Source organism: Pristis pectinata, chromosome 2 (genome assembly GCF_009764475.1).
Source record: "Pristis pectinata isolate sPriPec2 chromosome 2, sPriPec2.1.pri, whole genome shotgun sequence".
In the NCBI taxonomy this organism is placed as follows: domain Eukaryota; kingdom Metazoa; phylum Chordata; class Chondrichthyes; order Rhinopristiformes; family Pristidae; genus Pristis; species Pristis pectinata.
The window spans coordinates 91,990,734-92,012,262 of NC_067406.1; the positions used below are offsets into that span (position 1 = coordinate 91,990,734).

The 21,529-nt window shown below is 40.4% G+C and overlaps 1 protein-coding gene across 3 annotated transcripts in view; it reads right to left on the reverse strand.

Annotated features, from left to right (window-relative positions):
* The window catches only part of LOC127567512 (synaptopodin-2-like), a 114,332-nt gene that overhangs the window by 30,462 nt on the left and 62,341 nt on the right, over positions 1 to 21,529 (reverse strand). Inside the window, exons 2-5 of one of the 3 annotated variants that reach the window (XM_052010499.1) lie at positions 12,131 to 12,282; positions 9,493 to 10,316; positions 6,763 to 7,815; positions 5,633 to 5,814 (exon numbers count right to left, since the gene is read on the reverse strand). In XM_052010499.1, the coding sequence (XP_051866459.1) occupies positions 5,633 to 5,814; positions 6,763 to 7,815; positions 9,493 to 10,316; positions 12,131 to 12,282 (2,211 nt within the window). Of the gene's footprint in view, positions 1 to 5,632; positions 7,816 to 9,492; positions 10,317 to 12,130; positions 12,283 to 21,529 lie in introns of all 3 variants that reach the window. The other 2 variants (XM_052010498.1, XM_052010497.1) reach the window with 2 other exon arrangements.

Here is a 21,529-nt window from a genome sequence, read left to right on the forward strand (position 1 = left end):
CCATAGGACGCTCAAAGCGGCTGCGCAGGTTGACTCTGTGGTTAAGAAGGCATATGGTGTATTGTCCTTCATCAATCGTGGAGTTGAATTTAGGAGCCGTGAGGTATTGTTGCAGCTATATAGGTCCCTGGTCAGACCTCACTTGGAGTATTGTGCTCAGTTCTGGTCGCCTCACTACAGGAAAGATGTGAAAGCCATAGAGCGGGTGCAGCGGAGATTTACAAGGATGCTGCCTGGAATGCAGAGCATGCCTTATGAAAGCAGGTTGAGGGAACTCGGCCTTTTCTCCTTGGACAGACGGAGGATGGGGGGGACCTGATAGAGGTGTATAAGATGATGAGAGGTATTGATAAGGTAGATAGTCAGAGGCTTTTCCCCAGGGCTGAATTGGTGGCCACAAGAGGACATAGGTTTAAGGTGCTGGGGAGTAGGTATAGAGGAGATGTCAGGGGTAAGTATTTTACTCAGAGAGTGGTGAGTGCGTGGAATGGGCTGCTGGAAACGGTGGTGGAGGCTGATACGATAGGATCTTTCAAGAGACTGTTAGATAGGTACATGGAGCTGAGTAAAATAGAGGGCTATGGGTAAGCCTAGTAATTTCTAGGGTAGGGACATGTTCGGCACAGCTTTGTGGGCCAAAGGGCCTGAATTGTGCTGTAGTTTTTCTATGTTCTATATTCTATGCTTTGGGTGATTTAAACTGTTGAGATCTCAGTATGCTCTCAGGTCTTAGAATAGTCCTGGCAGTAAACAGTTCACATGACATCATTGGATTTGCATTTCAGAACAATCCAATGCTATTAAAAGGGTTTATTGCACCCATTTTCCTGCCTTAACCATTGATTGATTGTTTGGAAGTGCCGCAGAAGGAAACAGATATCAGGTAGTATGGCCCACAGTTACACTGTAGGGTGTGGAGAGTAAAGAGGAAAATGAATATGTGATAAAGAGATAAGATGAATAAAATCACAGAGTAAGGAAATTAGTTTATAAGCCCGTAATGAGAAAATTGTTCATTTCATATTAAGGTTGTTTTAATAATTGAGTGCACTAGAATGATAAATCACTCAACATATCATTGCATTTTTTGTTCTTTCTAATCATACTGGGAATTTCAGTTCTATGTAGATTCTTGATACATGAAATATTTAAATTTCATTTTACTTTTATGGCTGTACAATAATAGAAAAATGTACTGTTGTAGATGTGTAGGCTGGAACTACTTAGAATTAAAATTTCTTGTTTGATATTTGTCACAAATGCATTGTTTTCCTACCCACAGCTTCTTTCCCCTATAACTCCCTGATGAAGTTAGCGACCAGATTTTGGACAAGAAAAATGAATGTATTGAAAGTGTTCAGATTCTAATCCCAACTGGCCATTTTGGTACATCATGCATTCAGCTTAGCTGACAGCACTTTCTAACCTGTGGGTATCAAGGACTGGATCTATAACCTTTTTGGTCCATATCATAACAGAAATAGAAAAGGTTTTATGAATAAACAGGAGTTAATTATACTTGCATAAAGTCATAATGTTGTACAGCACAGAAATGGTGTCTCCAGCCTACCACATCCATGCTGACCCTTTTGCCCATCTATGCTAATCCCATTTGCCTGCATTAGGTTTAAATGTGATTTAAACATTGCAATTACATCTGATTCAGCCAAATTCCCTTCAAATCTCCTTCCTCTCACCTTAACCCTATGCCTTCTTGTTTTTGATACCCCTTTATGGCAGAAGCATTCTGACTAACTATCCTGTCTATGTCTTTTGTAGCTTTATATACCTTTCTCAGGTATATAAAGCTCCTTTGTTCCAGGGGAAACAAGCCCAACCCATCCAGTTTCTCCTCATAATTAAAGTCCTCCAATCCAAGCAACATCCTGGTGAAACTCGCCTGCACACTCTCCAGTGCAACCATATCTTTCCCACAATGTGGCAACCAGATCTGCACACTCAAGTGCAGTCTAACTAGTATTTTGTAAAGTTGAAACATAATGTCCCAACTTTTATATTCTGTGCCCTAATCTACTTGTTTTGCCACTTCCAGGAAAGTATGGACTTGAACACCAAGGTCCTACTGTTCATCAACATTCCTTAGCACCCAACCTTTTACTGTATATGTCCTACCCCTATTTGACTTCCCAAGATGCATCACCTCACACTTGTCAGAATTAAATTCCATCTGCCAATGCACTGCCCAACTTTCCAACTGATCTATATCTTGCTGTAGCCTTAGATAACTTCTTGTGTCATCCCCAAACTTACTAATTATACCTCCTACATTCACCTCCAGGTTGTTAATATATATCACAAATATAAAGGGTCCCAGCACTTATGCATGCAGTACAGCACTGGTCACACGCTCCCAGTCAAAAAGGCATCCTTCCACCATTATCCTCCTCAACATTCTCTCATCAACTTCCTTTATTACCTCCTCAAACAACTCAATCAAATTAGTGAATCAGGATGCTTCCGCACAAAGCCAGGTTGATCAGTCACTACCTTTCCTAATGCACATAAATCCTATTCCATAGGATTTTCTCCAATAATTTTCCTCCCATTGATGCAAGGTTCGCTGACCTGCAGTTCCTTGGCTTATCCCTGCTGCCCTTCTTAAATAAAAGAATAACATTAGCTATCCTCCAGTCTTCTGGCACCTCATTTGTGGCTAACAAAGATGCAAAAATCTCAGTCAAGGCCCCAGCTCTCATCTCTCTTGTACGATACAAGATAGATCTCATCTGACCCTTGGGAATTTGTCTAACCTTATGCATAACAACCTGGGATAGATCTCATCTGACCCTGGGGATTTATCAATCCTTATGTATCACATGACATCTAATATATCTGCCTTCTTAATATTGATTTGTTCCAGATTATCCTTGCATGCCTTCCATAGAACCATAGAACCATAGAACCATACAGCACAAAACAGGCCCTTCGGCCCACCATGTTGTGCCGTCCATCAAACCACCCTCACACTACCTAACCCCTTCCTCCTGCATATCCCCCCATCCCACACTCCTCCATATGCCTATCCAACAAGCTCTTGAACCTGTTCAATGTATCTGCCTCCACCACCACCCCAGGCAGTGCATTCCATGCACCAACCACTCTCTGGGTGAAAAACCTTCCCCTGACATCTCCCCTGAACCTCCCACCCATAACCTTAAAGCCATGACCTCTCGTCTTGAGCATTGGTGCCCTGGGAAGGAGGCGCTGACTGTCTATCTATTCCTCTCAGTATTTTATATACCTCTATCATGTCTCCTCTCATCCTAAAATAGCCAGAAGTATAATTCAAAATTAAGTAGTTTGTAATGATTTTCATTTAGGTTGAATTTAATTAGTTGCTGAATTCTAGTAGAGCCAAAAAAAGTCAATGCTTCAAAAAAGTCAAAGGAGCTGTTCCATTGGTATTACTGGATTCCCATCTGCTCTGTTACTTCATGTTTAGCATTTTGCCCTCAGTAGAATATACCATTCTCAATAGATAAGAGCAGATTAGAAGACAACAACAGGATACTTTCAGTTTGGGCTTTTGTCTGGTCTCACTTTACTGTTTGTTAATTTCATAGCTATGGCACTGTTTACTTTGCTAGAAACAAAAATAATTTAAAATAAAGTATTCATTACATGATTTTGAAGAAAAACAAATAACTGTAAAGTTAATACTAATACTTACTAGTCTTTTTGAAAAAGGATGTATTATATTTGAAAGAAACATAATAATTGTGCTCATTTTGACCTATTAAGTTTAACTCCAACGTACCACACCAATTGAAAATGCTTTAGAAGCAAAGCTCCCTCATATAATTAGTAAATAGAAATCAAATAATAGATCAAAAGTTCCTTCTAAAAGTAATTTCTGCAAGCTTTTCAAAATAATAGAGATATATGATGGTTTGTATTCACTTTTTGAATAAATTTTGGTTAAAAGAGATGTGATTTATTATTCATCAGCTTATTAATAAGTGTTTTTGAGTGGTGTTTAAATAATTCCTTGCTTCCTGTTTTTCTATACACGGAGATCAATTGTAACTTGATGCTGAATGCAATCTGAGTGACTTTGACAAGACCCAGCTGTCAATTAATATCAGTAGTTGGCTGTGCTGCCAATTCATCAGCAGGGGAATGCACTGTCAGACCGACAGGATGTGCTGCAGCAGGCAATGTGGTGGCCAGTTTATAATTCCTATTGCAGTCTTCATGCCAGGATTTGGGCTTATTTATAAAATCCTGTCCGGTGGTCATAATAGTTAGCTGGCTCTTGCTACCATTGCGTGGTTGCTTTCTATAACTTATTGTTTGTGCTTTTTTTTCATAAAGCCAAAGCCTTGCCCATGAGTGGAAAGAAAAAAAGAATTGAAAGTAAATGAATTTATAAACACAATATAGGGATTTTAATAGTAAAATGGAGAAGAATACAAGTAATTGACAGAAGGAAATGATACTGAGAACTTAAAGAAAGTCACAAGACATGAGGCTATTGGTATCATTCGTCAACAAGAAAACTCTATACGTAGGTAATTGAATGTATAAATTGTTATGGAATTAAAGTCAAAATGTGTGATTTCTTTCTTTGCCAAAATAAAGGATAGACCTTTAGTTGAGTTTCACAATTTACATTAATATTTATTTGGATGATACCAGAACCTTATAATTTGCAACTTATAAAAACAGCAGAACTGAAAACAGATAAAATACGACAAAGGAAAAGATTATAGTGAAAAGCACATTGAAATCAAAATGAAGTCTGAGAGCTGAAAAGTGAAGTGCATTAATTGAACTGATGTTCTAAAGCGTTCCTGATAAGGTAGGCAATCTATTCAGATTAGTACTAAGCAAATTTGTTCAATCCTTACACATTGTGCATACAAAGAAAAATACCTTGTCAAAAGTTACACCTGAAACTGGTTTACTGGCTGTCTGGTTCACAGCTCTTCTGTTATCTGTCAAGGAAGTTCCAGTTGTTGTAGTGGGAGCCCTAGGATATGCAAAGGAGACCAGTGATCCTGTCCTGGTATCATATCACCAACCAATGTCCACTTTCCCAAATTCTTTTTGTTCCCTACTGATTACCATACAATGTATCAGATCATGTACTTAAAGGTTTCTTCATCAAAACTGATCCACATGCTTCATTTCATTCTTCCTTTCTTATTCTTTCACTTGACTCTGAAGATTTTTCACTACGTACGCAGACTTGCCCAAGACCTATTATGTGGGAACTTTACTTCATCACTCATCTATCCTTTTACATCATGCTGCCATTGCTTTTTAAGGCTATCTATTTCTGGACTGGAATTACTGGTATTTTCTGTCTACCTCTTTACTTGAAAGGAAGATAGTTAACAACAAAAGGAGTTGGGATGATTTATATTCAATTTGAAAGAAAAAAAGGTACACTTTAAGCATCCTACTGCTTAGACTTCCCCCGAAACAGCAGGAATTCAAACAAGGATTAGTAAATTATCTATTAGGTGGCAGAAAATCATGTATTTCTTTAAACTGCCAATAGCTTCAGTTCTACCTCAGAGCAAAATAAAATATAAATACCACAAAGAAAAACTAATGTTGTCTTGCAACAATCACATTACTCCACTATTGTGGAGGGTTTCCACACCTGTGCTGTAACTCCAGTTTTCCTTGCTGAAAACTTGGGTCTTGGTGCCATAGCAACTGAGAGAGCTGAGGATTCTTGCTTTGGGTATGATGTGTAACTTGGATGCACAAAGGCATTCTTCCCAGAAGAATGGGTATACTCTTCATCAGCAGAAGCTGTACTAGCTTGGTAATGAGATGGTCCTGTTGGCACAGATGAGACACTCTTAGAAACAGGATAAGTAGCATTAATTGGTTGAAGTGGAACAGGATCACACTTTACAGACTGCATAGAAGGTGGTGAGCTTGTGGAGAGAGGTGCCTTAGCATCAGGAGTGGAAGAAAAAGTGAACAAAGATGCACTAATTTGATATGGCTGGTGCTTCATGACATCCAGAGCATTGAGAGGTTTTTTGGTAGATTTACCTTTAGCACCTTTATTTGGCTTAGATGAAGATGCAGATTGTGCTTGTGCTTTCAAAATACCAGGAGGATAAGATGGAGAGTGGATGGGATTGTAAGCCAAAGGGGGAGGTGCTCTTATATTAGATGAATACTTCCAAGATGCTGGCAAAGAAGGGGTAGGGGATGAAGCTCGTGCTTGTCTGGCCTTGACTGTTGATGAGTCTACTATGAATTTCTCCATTCGAGACTGCCTTCTTGCAAACAACTGTGCTCCTTTACCTTTCAAAGCTGGCATTTCATAGGCTGGACCCATACCACCAGCTGGTGCAGAATTTGCTATGGGAGTTGTGGGAGGTGTTTTCGAAGCATGTGAATGTGTCGATGTTACTGATCGGGATCTTGCAGAAGATGTAAACTGGTTAGCAGCACCTTGGGGCTGGTGCCATGTATTAACAGGTTGAACTGAATGTGACTTTACTGGCATCTGATTAGTACTTTCAGAAGGTTTGACTGGAGCTTGAACATGGGTTACTTCTGCAGATGATAACGGAGGTAACACTAGGGTTGTCCCAGAGGGAGGGCTCTTAACAGATGGCTTTGGTGCAACTGGAGGAGGTGTCTTCTGCTTTACAGCAGGGGTCTGTAAAAAATTTGAGGCTTCTGCACCTAAACTAAGATAATCTTCTTCAGGTCCTGACTCAAAACCTCCACCAGGCTGATCTATTCCTCTGCGTCTGTCTGTCTTACCTTTCACCATGGAAAGCAGTTCTGGATTTGGAGCTACCTTAGGGCGGTCAATGAATGTGAACATTGGCTTTGTGGTGTTCCGTTTTCTTGCATCTTGTAGAATTCCTGTTCTTATTGCAGGCACACAGATTCTCTCATCTCTTGATGCTATTTGCTCGCCTGCAATACCTGTTGGAGACCATATGGCTGGTTGAGCATTGGTGGCCAAAGGAGGAGAAGCAACGCTATAGATGTTGTCAGCGGATGGTGGGCTGATGGAAGAATATGTGGGTGGGGGAGGTAAATCTGACAGGGAGCTTGTCACCTTCCTCGTGGGAGAGAAAGGAGCTGCAACTCGGTTGGACACACCAGGGAATGGAGTAGCTGTTCTGTTTGTTGTCCCTGCTCTGTTATCTTCAGAGGCTTTCAAATTCTGGGGAGCCATTTCGGATCTCCCCCTGACTCCTTTAATATTTTCAATTCCACGTAACTTACTTACATCAATATAATTTTCAGTGGTATGATTTTGAATTGTGATTGATGAGTTAAAACTGCTTTTACTGGTTGGGTAATAATGTTCTGCTTTTACAGATTGAGCAGAGGCAGCTTCAGATGCTCCTGCTCTTCTCATTTCTTCTTGCTCAGCTGTGTACTGATCAATCCTCTGCCTCCTCTTGGCAAACAGTAAAGCACCTTTGCCCTTGGTATCTGGCAACCTCTGCATTTCCTCCTCACTCTTCTCTTTCTTCTCAACTTCCACTAGACCTGTGTCCCAATCAAATGTCACAACCTGGGCTGAGTTGACATCAGCACAAAAGTCTTCGTCAAGATCAGAGTCACTGGTTGGTACCAAAGTGAATTCTATGGAGTCCTCTTGATCGTCGTCAGGATCAAACTCCCCAGTGCCGTAGCTGACTAAAGTGTACTTCTTTGCCCTCTGGCGACGCTTCTTAAACATTAACACCCCCTTGGAGCTGGGAGTTGGAGTTGCTGTCAAGAGCAAGGCAATGCTTTTACACTTTGACTTAGCTTCTTTAACCTGTTTTTCTGACAGGCTTTCACTCCGACGAATTTCTGTTGGAAACACATCAAACACAGGTTTTCAAAATTGCACACGGCATCTGTTCATCAGAAATATCTGTATTGAAAAATTAAATTTGAAAGTGAAACTCAATTCCTATATGATTAACTGAATTTGTAACATAAGCTGATACCATTATTTATCAATCAACTTGAATGACAAAATATTACCTGAAATAAAATAAATCTATTCCACAATTTAAAATTCTTTATGCCTGTAAGAGTTTATAGAAATGTGAAAGCAGTGTAAACTGTGGATTTCAAAAGAAAAGTAAATGTTCTGGTATGAGTTCATTTCTTAGCAAAATCATATTCCATCATTTTAAAAGATTTTGAACTGCTATTATGCCACCCTAATTCAGAGGCTTAAAAAGAAAAAAAATATACCTCTTGAATACGTCAGAGAATGGCTGTTAATTAAATATAGATCAGAACTTTAATTGTTTCTAGTGGATAGCACGATATGGAATATTAATGAATAAAAATATATATTAAACCTTCTAAACTATAACTAGATTTACAATGCATAAATTTATATTATGCTTTAAATTCTATGTTTTAAATATAGATATTAGGTATTAAAAATGGCCTGCATGAAAACATTTCCTTTTAAAGTGCAGGCAATCTATAAATTTAGGAAAGAATTCGCTGTGTTGAAAGTATATAGTTATGTATATAGTTAAGTGTACAATTTATTACCTGAATTTCATCAAAAAGATACTTGTTTTTCATCAGAAAGATACTAGTGTTTACCTCTTGTAGCTACTTGAGATCATCCCATTTTAAAATGTGTTGTAAACTGCACTTGTACAGCAGAATAAAATAGGAAAATTATAAAACTTGGCAATCACTTCAAAGGACTACTGATAGTTTCACTTGTTAGTACTATAAACCTTGGGTGGATTCACTTAAAGTGCCTATGATCTTTTGTTTCTCCAACCCACAGAAGACTAATCCAGGAATCCCTAACGAATGAAAAAAAACTCAAGTGGAAAATAATTAATCATATTAAACCACTGGTCAGTTAACTATAGAACATAAAACCTAAACATTACACAAAATCTTAATCAGAATGAATGTGGTCCACATTCCTAAACAAACAGTCACAGGAGCAATGCAATAGTTTAACAGATTGATAACTATGTCAACGAAAACAGTTACCTTGTTTACCTGTCCATGCACTTACCAAATAAGTCCTTGTATTTATACAAATGAAATTATTGTCAATATGTAGTACCTGTCAACGATGTGAATCCTTGAATTATAAATTAGGGCTAGTGTGTCTATATTTGTATTCAGTAAGAAATACTGAAAGCATCACCTAGTAATCATTAAAATTAACCCAAATAAAACTAGGTTACAAAAAAATCTTAATATCCTTACAGCATCGAAAGTTAACCTCCTGAATACAAGACAGACAAAAATCTGAGTTCACTTTTCACTGGAGCAAAGATTTGCTATTTCAAGGGATCAGATAACTCCCTAGATTGCAACTGCTTGTGTCTGTCAAACTCAGTTCTGCAAGCATCATCAGTCTGCAGCTTGGATCTGTTGCTATTTAATACCACAAGTAACACATTAGTACACCGTCTTCTTGGATCTTATCAGGGAAATAAAATTAACGGAACAAAATTTCCTTTTGTATAAATTTACCAGAACAATTATACTCACTGGCTTGCCTTGCTCGGTGTTTGTGGGTTCTTGCCAAATCCTTTCCAGAGTGTGTCTCTGATCCGTGCTCTGTCCCCTCTGATGAAATTCCAGTGGGGAAAGGAGGCGTGCTATGGGTTTTTGACCGTCCCTCTTCAGCCTGGGAGTCAGCACAGCCACTGCCAACTTCAGACGTAGAGGCCTCCCTTCCACTGTGCTCTCTGTCAGACGAATCCAGAAACAGCTCCACCCTGGACTGATAGGAATCCCCTTGCAGCTCGCTATCAACCAGCTTGACCTTTTTATCAGTTTTGCTCTGGAGTGGCGTGGTAGCAGAGGCTCTCTGGACTGCTGCATTTCCATCCGTCTCTGATGCTTCTGATTTAGTATTCTTGATACTCTTTTGCAGCACAGTTTGATCCATGGATGCAGAATTGATTTTATCCATCCCAGTCACAGTGACAGAGGCTGTCTCCGGGCCACCAAGCTTACCTTGAGTAAGGGACAATTGGAATTCCACCATGGCTGACTGTTGAGTTCCTCTCTGCTCTGTACGGCCCGTATCTTGCAGCAGTAATTCTCCAGAGCCGGCACATTCTTTCAAACACAACCTCGAGCTACTCTGTTTCACTTTTTCTTCTTTCTTCCCCGAAACGTCTGTGTCACTTTCTGTTTCTCCATAGTAAGCCTCATCCTGCGACTCAGTGATGTAGAGTTCAAAAGGAAGGCCCTGCTTGCACGTTGGTTGGCTGCTAATGATTTGTAGTGTAGTTTCTACTGTTTCTCTGCTTTTTGTTTCTTCATTTACTGTGCCCTCTGGCTGATCAGCTTTCTCATTGATGGATCTAAAGGGATTCCAATGAAAACCCCACAACAATTAGAAACATAAAAGCCTTTATTTTTTTTCACCAGGCTTCATGTTTATTATATCTTTACCCTCTGTTGCACTTATGCAATAGATGGAACAGGTATGGAGTTACAACTTGAATTCAATGGAAATGAAATGGTGGTTTCCAAAATGCACAGCTAAGATGGAATTGCAGTCTTGACAGCCCAGTAGCAAGTTGAAAATGTACCCTGATACCATTTACAACATTTCTGGTCAGTTTCTGATACCAATGGTATTGTTTAAATGTACTGATTCATGAACTGCTGAGGCTTTTCTGGCCTCATTAGGGAACTCTCAAATTCTTTGTGGTTAAACCACAATCAAAACCTGAACTTTTAAAGTTTTAGAATCTCTCTTCACTTGGGAAATTTAGAATTAGATCATGGTCAAACTTTCCACTTTGCAGAAATGTATGGTCAACATGTGTAATGTTTTTAGGTCAGAATGTATCATGCAATCGTAAGGGATTGCATTTAGACCAGTGACACAGAAGGTGAGAGCACCAATCAGCAGATGTCTGTACAAACTATCAAGTAACAGGTCTCTAATCTAATTACCTAAATATACATTGAAGATATAGAAACCAGGGGGCTAAAATTGCAGCAGTGAAGCACTAGTGAGTCAGGCATTCAGAATGATGAAAGGCTCTGGAAGTCGTCATTCAGATTTACAACCATTTTTATCAGCCCAGCTGAAGTTAATTAAACTTTAAAGAAAAAGAAAGCAATCAACAAGTCAGCTAAATTGCAAATATAATATCAAAAGGTCAAATCTGTATCTCTCACATGGTAACAACGGCAATTTAATTTTTGTAGACATTTTGATTGTGTGACTGCACTGTTGCCTTCTTGATACTGTACATGCCACATAAATGGGAACTACATTCTGCATTAGCCCCCAGTATGCTAATGAACTGTAATTTTTTGGAGGTAGCACAACTAGAACATTAACTAGACCCTTAAATAGTTAATATTTCTACAGCAATGAAAGCTCACCCAATATTGACAACTTTTATCTTTACAAGAACCACATCTCAAATGTGCAGCTTCGGTGTCTGCATTTTTCTTGGTGCCTTTTCTTTCTCCTCAGCCTCTTTTTTCACTTTTTGTCATGGCCCACTAACGGTCACGTGACCTGCCCTAGCTAAGAGGGTGGAATGATCTGCTCCACAAATTATTTCACTGCTGTAAATACAACTTTGTAAAAGGCTGCCAGGAAGTGTAATCTGAGTCAGATAAACTGAATGATGCCATTTCTTCCTTGTCCAAGAATGGAATGTCTTGGACCGACTTGGTTCTCCATCTAGTGGCTTGGATATATAGTAAGAAGTTGAAATAATTCAATAAAGAATGATTCACAGATTGAGATATGTTACATTCATATTCTTCAGTTTGGGAATATAGATCTTATCTCCATCTACTGCCTGTTGTTTAGAAGTGTTTGTACGAAAATGGGAGAATAAAATGAGATTAGTGTAAATGTGTGTATTGGTCACTGTGGACTCAGTGGACTAGCTTCTGTGCTCTATGACTCTATGAATCTATAAATAACGTCTGCAATGTTACCCTGAAGGGTAAAGCATAGCTACTTTCCTTAAGGAAAGTGCATAATAATATTAGTGAAAATTCAAAAATAAGCTAACTGATGCTTTGTTCCTGGATCAGTAGGTTACTAACACTAAGTTCTGTTTGCTGTTCCCTGCATCTTAATGTCAATAATAAAAATGCTAACAAATAAAGATGCATTGGTTTATAATACAAGTAGCTCTACCTTTTAACGAGAATTTGCAGAGTATCACTGGTCCCATCGATCAGCTGCATGGCTTCCGAATGAGTTAATTCTGAACAAGGCTCACTGTTGATTGAAATGAGTTCATCTCCTTCACACAATCCAGATTTGCAGGCTTTACTCTTTTTCCGCACCTGGAGGCAGGATAGATACACACAAAGCTAAATCCAGTTGGAAAGAAAACATACAATTTTAATGTCTTGGAATCAAAGTGCTGAACACCCATTCAAAATAATAAAGATAGCTCTTCACACTTGGTGTCATATTTAATTAATTTTGGAAATGTCATTGGTGTTATAATTTTTTTTAATGGCTCACAGTAAATCATAAATTTTACAGATTATCTCTTCATAGGGCACCATGTAATATAGCACTGCACCAAACTACCAGGCTTTATTTCTCAATGTGAATTTCTGCAGAACTCTCTATTAAATAACATGCCACTTTTCTATTATGTTGGAGCTGGTCCAACAAAGGTCTAGACAGTAATAAGGAAATTTTCTTCCTCTGTGACCAAATCACAGCTCTAATCATATTAGAATCATAGAGTTATACAGCATTGACACAGACCCTTCTGCCCATCATGTCTACGCCAGCTATCAAATGCCAGTATACAGTGGCATGCAAAAGTTTGGGCACCCCCGGTCAAAATTTCTGTTACTGTGAACAGCTAAGTGAGTAAAAGATGACCTGATTTCCAAAAGGCATAAAGTTAAAGATGACACCTTTCTTTAATATTTTAAGCAAGATTCCTTTTTTATTTCCATCTTTTACAGTTTCAAAATAACAAAAAAGGAGAAGTGCCCAAAGCAAAAGTTTTGCCACCTGCATGGTCGGTACTTTGTAACACCCCCTTTGGCAAGTATCACAGCTTGTAAACACTTTCTGCAGCCAGCTAAGAGTCTTTCAATTCTTGTTTGAGGGATTTTCGTCCATTCTTCCTTACAAAAGGCTTCTGGTTCTGCGAGATTCTTGGGCAGTCTTGCATGCATTGCTCTTTTGAGGTCTATCCACAGATTTCCGATGATGTTTAGGTCGGGGGACTGTGAGGACCATGGCAAAACCTTCAGCTTGTGTCTCTTGAGGTAGTTCATTGTGGATTTTGAGGTGTGTTTAGGATCGTTATCCTGTTGTAGAAGCCATCCTCTTTTCATCTTCAGCTTTTTTACAGATGGTGTGATGTTTGCTTCCAGAATTTGCTGGTATTTAATTGAATTCATTCTTCCCTCTACCAGTGAAATGTTCCCCATGCCACCGGCTGCAACACAAGCCCAAAGCATGATCAATCCATCCCCCGTGCTTAACAGTTGAAGAGGTGTTCCTTTCATGAAATTCTGCACCCATTTTTCTCCAAACTTTCCTGCGTCCTCACCGCAAAATTTAGCATCAGAAGTTTGCAAAGGAACATCTGAACAAGCCTGACGCATTTTGGAAACAAGTCCTGTGGACTGATGAAGTTAAAATAGAACTTCTTAGCCGCAATGAGCAAAGGTATGTGACCCCACCAGGCAAGGGAAGAAGTCACGATCACAAAAAAAACCTTTCAATTTCTGCATCAGATCTCCTTTACCATAAGCAAAGGCAGCACAGTAGCACAGCTGGTAGAGCTGCTGCCTCACAGTGCCAGAGAACCGGGTTCAATCCTGACCTTGGATGGTGCCTGTGTGGAGTTTTCTTGTTCTCCCTGTGACCATATGGGTTTCCTCCAGGTGTACAAGTTTCCTCCCACATCCCTAAGATACGAGGGCCATGTCTTAAGCCAGTTGGCCACTGGAAATTGCCCGTTGTGTGTAGGTGAGTGGTAGAATCTTACAACGTTAACCCAACACATTTGGCCCAACACGTTGAAGCAATCATGAAGAAGGCACACCAGTGGCTCTTCATCGTTAGGAGTTTGAGGAGATTTGGTATGTCACCAAAGATGCTTACAAATTTCTATAGATGTATGGTGGAGAGCATTCTGACTGGTTGCATCACAGCCTGGTATGGAGGCTCCAATGCACAGGATCTCAAGAGGCTGAAGAGGGTTGTAGACTCAGCCAGCTCCATCACGGGCACAGCCCTCCCCACCATCGAAGACATCTTCAAGAGGCAGTGCCTCAAGAAGGTGGCATCCATCACTAAGGACCCTCGCCATCCGAAACATGCCCTCTTCTTGCTACTACCATCAGGGAGGAGGTACAGGAGCCTGAAGACCCACACTCAATGATTCAGAAACAGCTTCTTCCCCTCTGCTATCAGATTTCTGAACGGTCTACAAACCCATGAACACTACCTCATTATTCCTTTTTTTTTGCACAATTTATTTATTTTTATAATTTATTGTAATGTTATGTCTTTGCACTGTACTGCTGCCACAAAACAAAAAAGTTTAATGTCATGTAAGTCAGTGATAATAATTTTGATTGTGAATCTTGGGGGAAGTGGATGACAATGTGAGGAGAACAAAATACAGGATTAATTCAGGATTAGTGTAAATGGGTGTTTGATGGTTGGCACAGACTTGGAGGCCAAAGGGTCTGTTTCCCTGCTGTATCTCTCCATGACTGTATGAAGGACAAAGAGGACAATGCTGGAGCTGAAGAAGGTCAAACACCAAAAATAACCCAGAGCCAGGCAGATATTTGACCTCCACAGGGAAGCTGGATACTGTGGATATGGGTACAGTGGTGCAGATGCCTTCCTGTTCCATACAAATGAGATTTGCTTCTTCTACAGCTACAAACTCCATGCAAGGTATAAAACTGACCGCACTGGAAATGTGCAATCCAGATAAAATTGAATGGGAAGTGTCCATTTAAGGGAATGTCCATGAACTTGAGAAATAAACTATCAGCAAGATTGGACTCTTTAAGGGAAGGGGCTTAACGTGGCTACACTTAACTCCCAAGGATCAGTTCAAAGTCCTCAGAGTGCTTGTCTTTAAGTATTGTCTATCAACCTCTCCTTGTTTACAGCTGATGTCCTACACACAAAGTTACATATCTGTACCCCAGCAGGGCACACATTTAAGGTGCAAAGTGAAATTAGAAGCTTGCTACACTACTCTCCCCCAAAACACACATGTTAACTGATTGTAAGTCAGCCTAGCAACAATATACCCTGTTGGCACAGGTCAGCTTCTTTGCATGGGTTACTTCAATTTACAGGTTTTCTCCATCCACAACAAAGGAGAACAGATCACAAAATCACAGGCTCTAACTTGCAGCCAGCCACCCTCGTGTAAGAGCAAGGAGAGAGTGAGGAAAGGCAATGCAGCATATCTGCACCTGAGTTAAGTCTCGGTTTTGTTTTACCAGTGTGTTTATATTACTGTTATTGTAACCTTCCACAGAGCAGGTATGATAATATGACCATGGTACTGTGCTGCTCAGACCACTGTTGCTTAGATTCCTACCCATTTCTGGTTTCCTTGTTACAAAAACCTACTCCCTTTTTCCCAGCAAATTGAATTTAAAATCCTTATTCACAAAATATAAATCCTTCTTTGGCAATAGCTCATCCACTTGCTGCAACCTCTTCCTATCCTTTACCTTTTCCCATCCTTTCCCATTCCCAGTCCTCTGATGCTGGCTCTCACTGCCTCCTTTCTTGCTCTCCTCTACTACATGAGCTTACTCTACTCTCTGCCATTAGAAGCTTTTTTAAAAATCCATCTGATGACCAAATATTTCACCACTTCTTTTTAACTCCTCAACAAAGACTCGGATCGATTTCCTTTAGTCTCTGTAAATTGTTTTTTTATATTAAAAAACCTATATGGAGTCTATTGTTTGGAAACTCCAATGCACTCAAATGGGTGTTAGACTGGTGTGGCAACAAGGTGCCAACGGCTTTTTTGATCATGGGTTTCTCAATGCAAGTTTTCGCGGGCCATGAATGCAACTGAATGGACATTGTGCATCCTTGCCATTGAAAATGTACCACACCAGACTCAGGCTGGGTTTACTGGAGAGCTAGCTATAGGCACATTCAGAACTTGTGATCAGATGGTGCTGTGGTTAGGTTCAATGGGGTGTGGGAGGGGAATCAGCTCGGGCTTGTCTTTTAGTTTGAGGGAGCTCATAATATTTAAGAACTTTACTGTGTCAGGATGTGGGCACTGGATCAATCAGGCCCTGTGCTGGAGTGGAGTGGAGAAAAGGAGGAATAATCAGTGTCTGGGATCATGGGACAGGTATGCTTGCAAGTTCGGAGCCAATGGGGAGGAGCGCAGATCAAGGTGAATCAGGACAGATCAGGGCCTCTAATTGTGTTCAAGAAACAGGACCTGGGATTAGGATTGAGGATTTATGCAGGTAAACTAAGGATTAGGGCAAAAGCTAAATGGAAAAGGGGTGTTGGGATTTAAGGGTTCCTTCATGAACCTTGGAAGATTGTTAAATTGGTGCTGTGTCTTGAATGCTCATGTGGTCAATGAGGTCAAAGGGTCAGTGGATGAAAACCGTCAGGGAAATTGGGGGCATCTGAGGTTCAGACCCAGGCTTCAGGGAGTCATGAATTACATTAAAGGATAGGGGTAGCGTGAGGTGGTGGTGGTTCCCAGAACAAATGTTGGGTGGTGGTTGTGCAGGATGAAAGTTAAGTAAAGCACTTACCTAACAGGGCTTCTGATCTGGCATTGTATTACTGGAACACTGTTATCTCAGGAGGGACCAACAATAGTCAACTCAGTTTAAATTCTGGAATACTCCAGAAAGAAGGTTGCATGGAGAAGAACACCATCAAAGTGTGACTGACAGAGAGTGTAAATGCATTTAATGTCAGCAAGCTGTTATCCAACTATTGCATTTCACTTCAGAAAAAGAATTAATTTTCAATTGTATAACTGAGAAAAACACTGTGATGCAATTGAATTTCTACGTTTTTTTTGAATATTATGTCATCACATCCAATCTTTTTCTTTTCCTAACTCAGTGATTCGTACCAAAAAACATTTGCTGTTTTAACATTATTCACCTTTTGTCTTTCATAAAGCAATATCGGCTCTTCCTAAGCAGCTTAGACTTTTCAAAGCTCTTGGTTATTCTGTCCTTAATAATTTAACATTTATTTCAATACTGATATTAAATTGTTACATGATTTGCCTCTTCCTCATTTTTGTACTTCTGTTAACATTTGCAGTCTTCAGATCCTCACATATAATCCATGAATCTAGTAAGTCAATCCAATTTATTTTAATATAAAAATCATTCATTTACTCATTATAAATCTGCCAGTTTATTGACTTTGTACAAATTGTTTTAATTCACATGATTTGTCCTAAGGCTTATTATCTACTTCTGATTTATAAGCTTCATGAAGGCTCTGTTGATGGCACAAGTGTTTTAGAAAACTTCATCTTGTATTTTTTATTCATATTCTATCTTTACACTTATTCTTGCTCTGATGTTAGATCAAAGCTAATCTGTTATTAGAAATCAGTTCTTCAGGTAACCCAAGACATGAACATATAGACCTTGGCTCACTTATAGTACAACTCATGGTGGTAACTAAATTCACATGTCGTATTTCAATCTCATTTCGGTGACTATCTATCAGTACCAGGAAACTTTCATTCTCTTTTTTATGAAAGTGTACATGAACTCTTTAAAAGGTTCATGATCATGACGACAAAGCAGGTTTTGACGGCTTGTTCCTACAACTTGGCAATTTTTTTTTTGCTTTCCTTTGATTTGAGGTCTCTGTCTAAACAAGGCTAATAAAATAAACTTTCTTGCAATTGCTTACATTTGGACTAATCCTGTGTACATCCAAAATCTTTTCTCTTGAAGTAGATATTACTGCTCCATGACCCCTGCTCACATTGCGAAGACCGGGGAATGGCTTTAATTTCTTGACTGTAACTTCTTTACACTGGATTTTATAAGCAACATTCTTTGTCATTTCCATCAGCTGCAATGAAATCCCACCACCAGCCACACCTTCTCCTCCCTACCCCACCACAATCCAGGGACCTAATCAGCCCTTCCAGGTGAGGCAAAGATTCACTTCCTCCAGCCTTGTCTACTGCATTTGGTGCTCCTGATGTGGACTCCCTCTTGAGACCAGGCACAGACTGGGAGTCCATTTTGCAGAGTGCCTATGCTCTGCCCGCAAAGGCCACCCCGAGCTCTCAGTTGCATGCTATTTCAATTCCCCTTTCCATTCCCACACTGACCTGTCACTCTTTGGCCTCTCCATTGCTAGGGTGGGGCCAAATGCAAACGGCATCTCATATTCTGCCTGGGTAGTCTACAACCCAATGGCATGGACATTGAGTTTACCAATTTTAGGTAACCCTCCCCTCCAGTAGGTCCCCGCACCTCCTTCCGATGCCCCTCCAGTCCTCCCATTTGTGTCGCCTTTCCCACCCCTCCCTCTTCAGCCCTCACCCCCCGCCCATCACTCACATTCATCCCCCTCCCCCTCCTGGTTCCATCCACCCACTACACACAAGGTTCACCTATGGGTTTCTCCGCCTCTCCCCCCTCCCCATCCTGTTCCATCTGCCATTCACCTCTCTCCCAATGGTTCCCATTCTCACCTTCTTTACACTGGTAGCCCACAGTGTACCTGCTGATCTCCCTCTGTTAGCTGTCTCCAGTTTTCACACTTCCCTCCCCCCACCTCTCTCCATCTGCCTTTCATTTCTCTCTCCCTCTGTCTGCCTCCATCTATCATCCACCTACCACTGTCTCCCAACTCCACCCCACCCTTGCCTCTCCTCCCCTAGCTGGTGCAACCTGCCTATCATCTTTCACCCCTCCTCAGTCCACCAATCACTTCTGGCCTCTGTCTCACTCAGGGTTTTCGAATGGCCTAAGAATGTGGTAAGGTATAGCTAAATGTAAAATGTTTCCCTAAGAGCTTAATCTTCACACCTTCCAAACATGCAGTATAACATGAGGCTATAGGACACTGATTACTGTTCTACAAGGTCAGCATTTAGGCCGATCTGTCCTGATCCATAATAAACTGTGCTTGCAAAAAGTGCCTCAAATAAACACATAAAGATAGAAGCACAAGTAGGCCATTTGGCCTTCTAAGCCTGGTCAACCATTCATCAAAATCATGGCTAATGTTCTATCTCAGCATATTTTCTGGCACCATCCCCATATCTCATCCAGAAATCTATCGATCTCTCTTTTGTGTGAACTGCATGACTGAGATGCCACAAACTCTGGGGTAGAGAATGCCAAAGATTCATCACTCTGTGCCTGAAGAAAGTTCTCCTCACTTCAGTTTTAAATTGCTGTCTCCTTATTTTAAGACTGACCCCTGGTCCATGGTTCTACAGTCCTCCTCCAGGGTAAACATCCTCCCAGCATCAGCCTATTGCATCACGTAAGAATATTGAATTGTTACAAGCCAGGTTGCTATTTGGTGAATGTCCCTTTAAGGCACCTGGACAGTAGAATAGTAGTGGGTGTGTGTGTGTGTGTGTGTGTGTGTGGTGTTATCAAGACAGCAAGACTATAACATCGTTCTGGCTGTTTTGCTCAGTGAATTGAAGTGAGTCGAGAAGAGAGAGAGAGACTGACTGCTGGTCTCCGTATCAATGGATGAAGAACAATAGCTGTGTCTGTCACTACAATCCATGTATGGATTTTTGGAGTAAACAAGTGGAGTCCACTTTGTCGTTAACCTGTAGTGCGAAACAGGTATTTCTGTGGGCGGCCATGTATCAAATGCCTTCGGGGTGGCAGATACTTTGGAACAAAGCAGTGGAGATCATCAGAGATTGATGTGTCGTGTGGGTTCCATTGTGGAACATGTGGATTTCGTAATTTCTCTCTACATTCTTTCTACATTTTCTCTTCAGTCAACGGTGGTTTTGCAAAAGCCTTTGCTCACGTTTCACCTGATGACTTGCTGAACTGAACTTTAAGAACTATTCCTAGACTTGGGGTTTGGGAATTTGCCACACACACACTTTGAGTTTAGTTTTGGGGATTATGTTTGATATCTAACGTTTTCACTTTTATTATTATTACAAGTAGTTACTAATAAAATAGTTTCTAACACTTGCACATGACTTGGTGTGTTTCTATTGTTGCTGGTACGTAACAAAATGTTTAAGTGAGACCTCCTCCAATTCTTCTGAACTCTGGAGAACATGGATGTATTCTAGTCAATCTCTCCTTTGGCAACCAATCATCCCTCAAACCTATAAAATGAATCTTTGCTGCAGTCCCTCTATGGCAGTGTATATCTTTTTTAGGAAAGGAGACCAAAACTGTGCACCATCCTCCAGATGTGGCGTCACCAAGGCCCTGTATAATCGCAGTAGGACACTATTGCTATTGTAATAAAAGTAGCATAATATTTGCCTTCTTAATTACTTGCTGCACTTCCCTGTTGATTTTCAATGAGCTATGTACAAAAACACACAGTTTCCTTTGAATATCAACATCATGCAATCTCTCACCATCTAAAAGTCACTCTACTATTCTGATTTGTGGATACTCAAGTGGATGGCTTCACATATTTCCATGTTCTATTACATCTGCTGTGTTTTATCCACAGTTTGTCTATGTCCCCCTGAAGCCTCATTACACTCTTACGTCCTTCGCCCATTACATCCTTCATGCCCACCTAGTTTTTTATCATCAGAAAATTTGGAAATATGATCCTCTCAACTAAATCACTGATATAGACTGTGAAAAGCTGGGGCCCGAATAGCACTCCCTCAGGTACCCCACTGGTCATTGCCTGCTACCCTGAGAAATATTAGTTTATTGTCTCTCTGCTTTTTGTCTGATAACCATTTCTTATTCCATATCAGCACTCCCAGCTCTGTGTGTTTTAATTTTGTTGACCAACAACCTGATGGGCGACCTCATCAAAAACTTTCTGAAAATCCACTAACACCACATCCATTGGTAAGATAAGATATCTTTATTAGTCACATGTACATCAAAATACATGGTGAAATATATCTTTTGCGTAGAGTATTCTGGGGGTGGCCCGCAAATATCGCCACGCTTCTGGCACCAACATAGCATGCCCACAACTTCCTAACCTGTACGTCTTTGGAATGTGGGAGGAAACCGGAGCACCCAGAGGAAACCCACGCTGACACGGGAAGAACGTACAAACTCCTTGCAGACAGTGGCTGGAATTGAACCCAGGTTGCTGGCGCTGTAAAGTGTTACGCTGACCGCTACACTACCATGCCTGCCCTTACACTACCGTGCCTGCCCCTTATCCTCACATCCTCAAAGAACTCCAGCAAGTTAGTCAAACTTGATTTCCCTTTCATAAATCCATGTTGACTCTGCTCAATCCTATACTTGCTTTCAAGGTTTTCTGTTATTACATCCTTCATTATAGAATCCAGCATCATATCCACCACTGACATTAGGTAAGAGGTTCCTTTTCTCTCTCCCTCCTTTCTTA